Source organism: Octodon degus, unplaced genomic scaffold (assembly GCF_000260255.1).
Source record: "Octodon degus isolate 3935 unplaced genomic scaffold, OctDeg1.0 scaffold00130, whole genome shotgun sequence".
Classification (NCBI taxonomy): domain Eukaryota; kingdom Metazoa; phylum Chordata; class Mammalia; order Rodentia; family Octodontidae; genus Octodon; species Octodon degus.
In genome coordinates, this window is record NW_004524706.1 from 3421594 (window position 1) to 3432956 (window position 11363).

At 48.8% G+C, this 11363-nt stretch overlaps 1 protein-coding gene across 1 annotated transcript in view; it reads left to right on the top strand.

Moving 5' to 3' along the window:
* The window catches only part of Tfap2e (transcription factor AP-2 epsilon), an 18203-nt gene extending 10537 nt beyond the window's left edge, over window positions 1-7666 (top strand). The window contains 4 exon segments of the mRNA XM_023701122.1: window positions 2002-2224; window positions 3810-3928; window positions 5210-5351; window positions 7387-7666. Of these exon segments, the coding sequence (XP_023556890.1) occupies window positions 2002-2224; window positions 3810-3928; window positions 5210-5351; window positions 7387-7666 (764 nt within the window).
* Window positions 7667-11363: the final 3697 nt, after the last annotated feature.

An 11363-nucleotide genomic window follows, 5' to 3' on the forward strand; every position in this document is an offset into this window, starting at 1 on the left:
AGAACTCTTAATCCTGCTGCCTCAGCCTCCTGAGGGCTGGAATTACAGGTGTGTGCCACCCTGCTGACCTGGTGGCTCATATTATATTTGGTCCTGTGTGGGTCCAGAGCCTGAAGGACAAATGGGACCAGGTAAAACCTGGAGGCAGGAGCCATCATAACTGATGATTAAGGATATGAACTTTAGAGTCAATGGCCAGCGTTCAAGATCCATTTCTGGAATGATCTGGTTTTTGTTTTTTTGAACTTTCAGTTTCTTCTTTTTATTTGTTTATTTATTTTCCAGTGCTGGGGATTGAACCCAGGACCTTACGCATAGTAGGCAGATGCTTTACCACTGAGCTACACCTCTATCCCAAGATTTTTCATTTTGACGTGAGACTCTGGCCAGCAGCTCTATTACTGATAGGCAACTTCATTCTGTCAAGCTGTAGAGCTGGCATCTGCTTTTCGGGGAGCTGAACTGGCACTGATGGGTTTTAAGCTGCAGAGTAACTGAGTGATGCCTGTAGAAAGATCCCTCTGGATCAGAATGGGGGACCAGAGCAGAGGCTGTAAAGAAATGCAGGCAGGAAAGCATCTGTGTGCACAGAGAAAGGCTGAGTCTGAGGCAGGTTAAGATATTAAAGCCGGGGCCGGGGAGATGGCTCAGTAGAATAAGCACTTGTCTGGCAAGCGTAAGGGCCTGAGTTCAATCCCTAGTTCTGCCAAAAAAAAAAAGATATTAAAGCCATATCTCAGCACAGTGGGAGCAATGTAGCAGCTGAGACAGGTGCAAAGGGTGTTCCCAAAGTTTCTGTTTGGGTGGCTGGGTGGAGAGCAGGGATGCTTATTGGGAGAGGGAAAAGTGGTGGCTCTGCCAGGTTAGGAACAGGGCGAGCTTTACTCCTTCCCAGGGCTGGCACAGCACTTGGCACACAGTGCTCAGCCAACGGTTTTCAAAAGACAAAAAGGCAAAGGTATGACAGTACTGGGTTCGCTCCTGGTTCTCAGTTTGCCAGCTGGGTGCTCTCAGGCACACCACTCCACCTCTGGGCTTCAGCCTCCACATCTGTGAATGAGAAGAGTAGGGGGTACTTCCTTGTGGGTTGTTCCCAGGGCTGGAGCAGGCACCCACGTGGCACACAGCATGAAGAGGATACAGTACTTGTCAGCCCCAGGCTCCTCATTTGACCCCCACTCCCAACACGTGCATAAGCCTTATCTACTGAGGCGCTCACTGCCCTGCAAGAGAAGGCCTGCAAGTTTCTTGGAAGAGGCCAGAGCCTGCAAGTAAGCCTGAAGATGAAGGTTAGAGGGAGAGAAGAACTTTCTTTTACAGCCAAGAAGATCTAGGTGAATTTTAGAAAATTAACTTCTCTGATTCCCTTCCTAGATAATTAGGGAGTATTTGGGGAAGGGCATGGTAGAGCATCCTCCTTATTCCTTGTTTCCTGGAGCAACCCAGCATGACCTGGCAGGAAGGATGACAGGGCTAAAGACCTCGTGAAGCCATAACCTCCTGGGTCCCAGGATGTGGGAGTCCAAAACCCCTAGCTCCTCAGTGATCTCAGGGTGGGACCTCAGGGAATCATCAATGGGAAGAGGGAGCAGGGACTCCCTGTGACTGCCTGGACCAGCTGGGCTCTGCTGTGGTGACCAAGGAATGCTGCCTTCATCTCAGATTCTACTTCATTTGCCCAGCTCCCTGGTTCTGATGGAACCTGCCAGAATGACCAAACTCTGCTAAAACTGAGGTTTAAGAGGCTCATAGGTTTGTGAGCCAGACAGCACTGGGTCCACTGTCCACTCCTGCTGGGTGGACTTGGTGCATCACTTTAACCTCAGTGTGCCTCCCTTTCTCCCTTCATAAAGCAAGGATGCTAGGACATCCCTCTGAAAGGTGCTAGATCTTTCCATATACACAGTTGGTGAGTCATCAGTGCACCTGCTCCACAGCTGGCTGCTCCCTGTCCTATGGCCCCCGGCTCAGTGTCCCCTTTCTCTTCCCTTCTACTTACAGTCCCCATGCCCTCCAAAGCCAGCTGCCTCTCAGCCCTCTCCTTGGCCAAAGACGGCTTGGTTGGCGGCATCACCAACCCCAGTGAAGTCTTCTGCTCCGTGCCTGGCCGGCTGTCATTACTCAGCTCAACATCCAAGTACAAGGTGACGGTGGGGGAGGTGCAGCGGCGACTCTCACCTCCAGAGTGCCTCAATGCCTCCCTCCTGGGCGGTGTCCTCCGCAGGTAGGAAGGCCAGCCACAGCATCCACCTGCCTCCCCGGGAGAGGAGGGACCAGAGACTCTAGAGGGCGTGTACTCTGGGGCAGGTCCAGGCTCTCAGATTAGTCTGGGGGAGGCAGGGCTAAGAGAGAAGCCAGGGCATTGAAAAAGAATGGTAGACTTGGGGCTGGAGAGATGGCTCAGTGGAATAAGTGCTTACCTGGCAAGCGCAAGGCCCTGAGTTCATCCCCAGTTCTGCAAAAAACAAAACAAAACAACAAAAAAAGAATGGTAGACTCACCCCATTGGGAGGACAGACAAGGCTGAGCCTGGGGAAGAGTACCACCTTCACCCCTCCCCAGGGAAAGGACACCATTCTCTTGTGTTAGTATAGGCCTCCTGGTGTGTCGGGAGGGAAAGCACGGTGCCCATAGTTTGTTTGTATAGGCCTGTGTCCATTTCTCTCTCTGCATGTCCTTGTGCCTGGGAAGGGGGGTATTTCTGCTGCAGGGTTTTTTGGGTTTTGGTTTTTTTTTTTTTAGTTGAACCGGGGATTGAACTCAGGTCCTTGTGCTTGCCAGGGAAGCGCTTATTCCACTGAGCCATCTCCCTGGCCCAGCTGCAGGGGTTTAAGTGTGGATAGATCTGAGGATGGTGTGTGTGTGTGTGTGTGTGTGTGTGTGTGTGTGTGTGTGTTAGGGGATATCCAGGACAGGAGTATGTGTTTCCACAAATGTGAGCTATCATTCATATTCTTTTGTTAGTTTTTTGAGGCAGGATCTTGCTATGTAGTACAGGCTGACCTTGAACTCACTATATAGCCCAGGTTGGCCTTGGCCTCAGTAATCGTCCTACCTCAGTTGCCCAAGTGCTGGGATTATAGGCATGCACCATTATACCCAGTTTCTTGTGTTATTCTTAGTAGGAATGTATAGCCTGGAGTGTGATGTGTGTATGTGTATGTGTGTGTAATTGCATGAGCATCTGCAGCTAGTTGCATGTATGTTTACATGCCTGTATCTGTGTGGGGTTGCCTTTGTGCAAATTGTGGCCTCTCACAGCATACTGAAGGATTTGTCTCTGGGATCCTGGCTTGGTGTGATGGTGTCCTGGGAATCGAAGTGTGTGGGTCTCTGGTGCTGTCTCCATGGGTGGGTGTGTATATGTCTCCATATTCTTGACCTTTATTATTCATTCACTTGTGTTTGTATGAACCTGTGATTGCCCAGATCGCTGTGTGTGTACCTGTGTCCCTTTGTGTGCCACTCTGTATCTTGCATATGCATCTCTGCATCCCCAGAAACCGTGCTAAGGTGGGGAAAAAGGACCTTACGATGCTGCCCCATCCTGCCCCTGCCCGGATTGTCCCTGCTGTGAAGAGGACTAGGGAGAAATAAGGACTTCTGGAGCTAGGTGCTGGGGCCCCCATCCCAGACTTGATTGCAGAAAGGGAGGTCAGAAAGAACCTTGTGATCTTGCTTTTAAAAAGACCTCAGAGAATTTCCAAGTCAACAGGGTTTGAGCAACAGGCCCTTCAGGGGTCACTTAGCCTACAGGCTTCTCTCTTTTCTTCATAGTGGGGTGTCTGTTTTTCTCTGTGCATGTCAAGGGCCAAGTCCAAGAATGGGGGCCGGTGCCTGCGGGAACGGCTGGAGAAGATTGGGCTCAACCTGCCCGCAGGCCGACGGAAAGCCGCCAATGTGACACTGTTGACTTCGCTGGTAGAGGGTGAGTGTACTCTGAGCATTGCTGAGTCCATGTATGTACTCCGTGTGTAGAAAAGTATGTGTGTGATGTGTGTATACAGTTGGACCTGCTGTGAGTTCCCACTTACGAGTAAATGAACCATAGCTCAAAAATATCTTTAAAAATTGCTTTGTGTGGGGGCCGGGGAGATGGCTCAGTAGGATAAGCGCTTGACTGGCAAACGCAATTGTTCAATCCCCGGTTCTGCAAAAAATAAAAAATTGCTTTGTGTGTGTGTGTGGTGTGTGTGTAGGTGTATGTGTGTGTGTGTACCTTTTTGAGACAGGGTCTCACTGTGCAGTTCAGGCTGGTCTTGACCTCAATTTGCAGCCCAGGCTGGTCTGGAACTCCCAGTGATCCTCCTGCCTCAGCCTCCTGAGTGCTGGGATTGCAGGTGTGCACCACCATGCCCAGCTTGCTAAAAATTGAATCTTTTTTAATTTAAATTTTATTTGTGTGTGTGTGTGTGTGTGTGTGTGTGTGTGTATGGCCAGCTCAGCCCAGCAAGGGGCGGGGCTGGCTGGCATGTGGTGCTGGGGGATTGAACTGCGGTCCCTGTGCTTTGTTAAGCTTGTTCTGAGTAGGTGCTTTAGACCACTGAGCCATCTCACCAGCCCCTAAAAATTGAATCTTTACTGAACATGTACACACTTTTTTTCTTGTCATTATGTCCTAAACAATGCCATATCACTATTTTATTTACATTCTATTAGGAATTATAAATAATCTAGAGATGATACAAAGTATACAAGAGGACGTGCCTAAGTTATGTGCAAATACTATGCCATTTCGTCTAAGGGATTTCAGCACCCACAGATTTAGTGTTTGAGGGGATCCTTAGTTAATATTGAGGGACAGCTCTGTAATGTTTGCATATGTTTATGTGGATCCTTGCACACACCGTCGAGCTACTTGCAGTGTATGGTGGGGAGGTACAGGAGTAGCCAGTGTTTGGATCTGGTAAAGAGATAAGGGAGGTGACAGTCCCCTTCCCTAGAGGTTGGTGCCCTGGGCTCTGGCTTGGGATTCGTGGTGGGCCCAGCACCCATCTCTGAGCTCAGAGCCCCACCCGGGTAGTCCCAAGGGAATAGAGACTGGAGCCCAAGGGAATAGAGACTGGAGCAAAGCTGAGGAGGGAAGGAAGAGGGGGCATCTCCAGAAACAGGATGGCAGGATGTCTCTGCCTGGGGAGTCAGAGGATCACGGCTGAATCCAGGTTTAGAGGCCTACCTGGCAGTAACAACTTCACACCCCTTCCCCCAGGAGAGGCTGTGCACTTGGCCAGAGACTTCGGCTATGTCTGTGAGACGGAGTTCCCAGCCAAGGCAGCCGCTGAGTACCTGTGCCGACAGCATGCTGACCCCGGGGAGCTGCACAGCCGCAAGAGCATGCTGCTGGCCGCCAAGTGAGTGAGGAGAGCGTGCACTGGTGGCCACAGATGCAGCACACAGAGGCCGATGTTGACCTAAGCACAGTGGCCAGCACTCATAGGCATACACGTGCACACCACACTGGCACATGCGGGCACCACTGTAGGCATACTTGGGCACCGTGGCCATCATGCGCAGGCCTACATTAACACTTTCCACAAGCACCAGGGGGAACACAAAGACAAAATGTGTGAGCATATCTGGAGTCTAGACATCAGTAAACATGGTGTCACATAGAGGCATCTCGCATATGACACTACTGCAAGGCCCGGCCAGCCCAGTTTTCTGCTGAGCCCTGTCCATCAGTCAGCCTGTCTACTCTAGTGAGCTCCCCAGGCCTCCAGGTCAAATTTGGGCCCACTGAAGGTCCCACTGATGCCTCCCATAGGAGGCAGTCACGTGACTACCAGTCACGTGATGCTGCCTCAACTCAGGTCTTTTCACTCCAGGACCTTTACCTAGGACCCCGTTTTCCTTCAGCCTCCCTGTATGTGCCCAAGAAAGTTCAGTGAGTTCCATTGTTTCTGCAACCATTTTCACACCAGGTTTTATGGAGTTGCCTCAGAACTAATTTAGATCTTCTATTTCACTAAGACTTACTTTTTCAGAAGGGGTCCTTGTGTTAGGTCACTGGGAAATCTGTAACAAGATTCCATAAACCTGAGTTCCATAAGCTGAGTTATAGCTTATTTCTTAATGGTTCTGGAAGCTGGGAAATCCAACATCAAGACAGACTCAGTGTCTGGTAAGGGTCTATTTTCTTGTACATAGACAATACGTTGATGCTGTGTCCTCACACGGTAGAAGAAGCCAGGAGTCTCTCTCTGGCCTTCTTCATAAAGGTACTAACCCTGTTCATAATGGCCCTACCACCCTGATGATCAAATTATTTCCTAAAAGTTCTGTCTCCATCTCCTCCGAGTAGGATTTTTTTTTTTTTTCCTCAGTACCAGGGATTGAACTCAGAACCTTGAGCTTGCCAGGCAAGCACTTACTCAGCTGAGCTATCTCCCCAGCACTGAAACAGTCTTTCTATGTAGTTAGGCTGGTCTCAAACTATGTAGCCCAGTCTGGCCATGAACCTACAGTGTTTCTCCTTCCTGGGCTTCCCCTTCTCCTACTTAGACTCGACCCAGCTGCTAGTGTGATGTAGCCCCTCAGGAACAACTCCACCCTCCCTCTGAGGCTTTCCTTCAGTCCCCCAGGCAGGAGAGGAAGCAGACTCATGGAACTACCACATGGAGAAATCTGGAGTCTCCTCTATAGTGGCTGAAGTTTGTGGAGGATGGAGTCCATGTAATTTATGAGTCAGCTCATCCAGCAACCACTTCCTGGGTTCTAGTCCTGTCTAAGATGTCTCAAGGCGACACACAACTAAGTGATAACCGATCCCAGGCCATACATGGGATGCATAAAGAAATGACTAATGGCCAAAGACTAAAACTGGATTAAAATCCTACCTTGGTCACTTTGGCAGGTCATCTAATCATTCTGAAACCAATCTCCTCATCTGTATAGGGGGATGGTAATAGTGTAGATTTACAGCAAGGATTAAGTGCGATGGTGTATACTATGTACTTGGTACAACATCTAGGCCTCAATATTTGCTGCTAGCTATTGTTTCAATTATGAAAGGCAGATGCTGGGCTGTTTCATAATAAATGGCAAGTTTCTGGGAAGCACTGGGTGTTTGGGGTGGGAAAGGGAATCAAGGAACGTTTTCTGAATAAAGGGGATGAGAAGCTGCACTTTGAATGTGGACAGGGTATCTGTGGGGAGGTCATCCAATAGGGTACTGGCACATGCTGTATACTGGCCATGTGATACTGGGCCACTCACTTAATTTCTCTGAGCCTTGGTTTCCTTTTTTGTAAAATGAATAGAATCATCATTTGTTGGATCAAGCAATCATGTAGATAATGTATATATAAAGAACCCAGCATGTAGTAAGTAGGCCCTTTCTGGACTCAGGTCTTGACCTTTATCCTTTGACCCTCTTTCCCCCACCAGGCAGATCTGCAAAGAGTTTGCAGACTTGATGGCTCAGGACCGCTCCCCACTGGGCAACAGCCGCCCAGCTCTCATCCTGGAGCCCGGGGTACAGAGTTGCCTGACACATTTCAGCCTCATCACCCACGGCTTCGGTGGGCCCGCCATCTGTGCTGCCCTCACCGCCTTCCAGAACTACCTGCTGGAGTCCCTCAAGGGAGTGGACAAGATGTTTCTAAGCAGCACAGGCAGTGGGCATGGTGAAACCAAGGCAGAGAAGGATGCCAAACATCGGAAATAACTGTCCCCAGGTGGCTCCCAAAGTCTGAAAAGAGCTGTTAGCTCATGGGGGTGACTGTGAAAGGACTAAGAGGTGGGATTAGAGTCAGGCTGGAAAGAATATTCATCCAGCACACCCCGCCCCGTTCTGAATCTGGATTGGAGTGAGGGAAGGAAGGCAGCCTTTCTGTGGTTTGTTGTAAGGCCCATGCATCTGCCATGAGTGCAGTTTTCTGACCTTTGCTAAGGAGGGCTTAGACAGGAAATTGGTATGGTTAAAGCTGCCTCATGGCAAAGAGCGCTACAGGTTAGGGGCCTGGGCAGCAGCAGCCAAGACTTTGCTACTGAGGAGTTGGTGAGCCTCATCCCACAATCTCCTATCCCCAGAAAAGGGGTGCTGGCACTCTCCGAGGGCAGGAGAAACCCTCGAGGAACAAAGAAGAAAAAGCACAAATCACAGAACTTGAATCACAGTCCTGTTGATGTCTGTCCTATTTATCTATATATGTTGTAATTACATTTGAAAGTTTCAGGATGTCCGTCAATTTATTTATCCCAAGTTGGGGATTCATTTCACTGATTTCTACTCGTGCACTGAGATGTCCACCTAGCCAGAGGGGAGAGGATGTTTAGCTTACAAAGGACTAATGGGTGGGCTGGGAGGGAAGGTTGTGTCAGGCATCCTAAGCTGTCACCAGAATTTTATATTTGTTGTTTCTCTTGGCCCTGCAGTTGATGTCCCTCCCATCTCTCAAATTTCTTTCTCATTCTCTTAATAAAATCTTTTCATTTGCCTACAAAGCTCTCCCGTTCTTCAGCCCTGGCCTGGATTTGAATCTTTTTTTTTTTTTTTTTTGGTGTAACCAGGGATTGAACTCAGGCCCTTGAGCTTGCCAGGGAAGCACTTATTCCACTGAGCCATCTCCCCAGCTTCTCGATTTGAATCCTAACAGGGCAAGGTCACAGGGGAAAGAAGGATTCTAAAGGGATAAACACTAGTAGGAGTTGGGGGAACTCTTGGGAGGGGGTGCAGATGTTGGTGTGTCTGTCTGGCAGGTCTGTGTGGCTATTTTGCGTGTCAAGGGAATACTGTGTATTTTGTGACTTGCTGAGCCTGTAGGTCAGTGTGTCAGCCTGACTGTCTATGGGACATGTATGACTGTTGGTGGTAGATCTGTATGTGTATCAGTGTGAAAGCTGATGACTGTGTTTTGTGTATCTGTACTTGTGTATGTGTGCGCATCAGGCAAATCCTAATTCAGCTTTTTTGACTTGAGGATTTCAGTCTTTGGGTGTCTTTCCTAAGTGTTATCAATCTCTCCTCTATGAATTATTAGATCATTCCCTTAAACACACACATTCCATATCATATGAATTACAAATCTTTCCCCATCACTTTATTTCCTTTGCAGTTAGTTTGTGGAAGATTGCTACACCTGTTTTCTTCACCCCCGATTCTTTTCAACTCACTCCAGTTTCTACCAGTCTACTGAAATCCATTCAGTGATGAAGATATAAAAATCCTAAGGCCTTTTCTGGATTTTGCTGCAGCATGTGATATGACTAACCACTTGCCCTGTTCTAAAACACTCCCTGTTCTGGCTTCCTCTGAACTTGGTGGTTACATTTCTGTCCCTGTCAGCCCTCTCCCCACTTGAGTTCAGCACCGACCTTCCTTTTCTACCCACTCTGGCCTCATTTAGCCCAGACCAGTCCAGAAGTGACCAGGTAAAAGACATGGCTCTTGCAGACACCTGCCATATAGTATCAATAGAAGGCTATTAAGAAGGAAGAAATGAGTTTCTCAAGCACTTCTCAGTACCAGACAACTTTCCCTAAAGAAGGACTAGGTAATTCTCACCAAGTCCTATTTTAGAAATGTAAGAACTCGTTAGATCTATAGTCCAGTGATATCAGAAAGGGAAGCATTTTTGAAAGACCCTCCTGTCTTGGTCTAAGAACTATTTTTTAAGATTTATTTACTTGGTACACGGTCTTACTACACAGCTAGGACTCAGTAATCTTCCTGTCTCAGCCTTCCCAATGCTGGGGTTACAGGAGTACGCCACCACATCCAGTTTCAGTGGCCAGCAGGGTTTGGGGCCTGCACAGCATGCGGTACCTGGGATGGAACCCAAGTCTTTGCACTTGCCAGGTAGGCGCTTATACCACTGAGCTATCTCCCCAGCCCAAGAACTTATTTAAAAACTTTTATTCATGGTTTGTGGGCTACATACTGAGTTAAAGATCAGCCTGAACTATGTAACAACACCCCACAAAAGAGAGGGAGAGGGAGGGAGGTGGGGAGGGAAGGAGAAAAGAAAGAAAATTCAAATTCTCACTCCAGGCAAATGCCTGCATGGCAATACCAACCTTTTTGTTTTTGGTGGAACTGGGGATTGAACTCAGGCCCTTGCGTCTAAGCCATCTCCCCAGCCCTAACCTTCTTTCTTGAGGATTTCATGTCCTATCTTTGCTATACAGTATACCCTGCTTGTACCTTTACATAGCCCATCCCCACCCACCCCCTTTTTCTTTGTATTTTAGGGAAGGGTCTTCGGGGTGTTCAGGGTCTCACTACTAGATCACTCATAATTCACCTGCTGGCACAGAGGTGCCTACTTGCAGGCACTTCAATCCAATGAGCTATTTGGCCAGCCCTTCCACCCACCGCTTCACAGAAATTGTCACTAAATAACTTGCCTAATGCCTTTAGTTTCACAAGGGGACCTCTTGATCCAGCCCTCCCTCGTGTCTACTGCACCTCATGGCACTGGGCAGGGATGCTCCCAGGCCTGATCCCCAACCAGGGGGAAGGACCTCCCAGCCCCTCGAACCCCAATGCTCTCCCACACCAGTCAGCGTCAGGGTCATTAACAAGGAGGCAATACAGCGCAGAGTCCATGGCAGTGGCACAAGAAATTCCTGAGGTCTTGGCATTTCATTCTTTTTTCTTCCCCATAGCAAAAGAACGATTTTGCTTCTGACTAGCTTAGATGGGTTCAGCCCTGAAAAAGCCAATGATTAAAGCTTACACAGCTCCTTGTTTGCAAAGCAAGAACCTGCAAATTTAGTGTTCAGGTTATATAAGCATGCTTTTCAAATGGTAAGAGTTTAAGAGGATCATTGTGTTGCAGGAGAAGAGGACAGTGTCTCATCCTTGTCTCCTTCAAGCCTCATGGAGGGAGGTTAGGCCCTTCTCTTTCACATACACGTGCTCATGGCCCACACACATGAGTTAAGTAAGCAGCAGACTCCCAGCCAGAAGGAATGCTGAAAATGTCCCTCCCCTCATTCAAGCTCAGCTGCTGCTTCAGCCACTTCCAGTGAGGGATGATGCTCTGGGCTGCTGGGCTTCAGGCAGAGCAGGAGCTGGCATTGCTCAGCAGGGACAGACAGCTTCTCAAGCCAATTCAGCATCCTCTTCCCCCTCAGAGGCTCCCGCCAGCCAGGTCTGCAACAATAAAGGCCGCGCCCCCACCCTAAGGCACAGAAGCTGCTCTTTTCCTATCTGAACCCTCCCTTTCCAAGCCTGCCTGGAAAGGAATATTGTTTTCTGTGCATTGATCACCTGCAAGCAGATGGAAACCAATGAGAAGACCATTCTGGGCCAATGTCTGGCTAGGAGCATTACAGAATCACTTCATTTCTAGAGTTTCTCAAACTTCAAGAAACTGATTTAGGGGCTGGGGAGATGGCTCAGTAGGATAAGCGCTTGA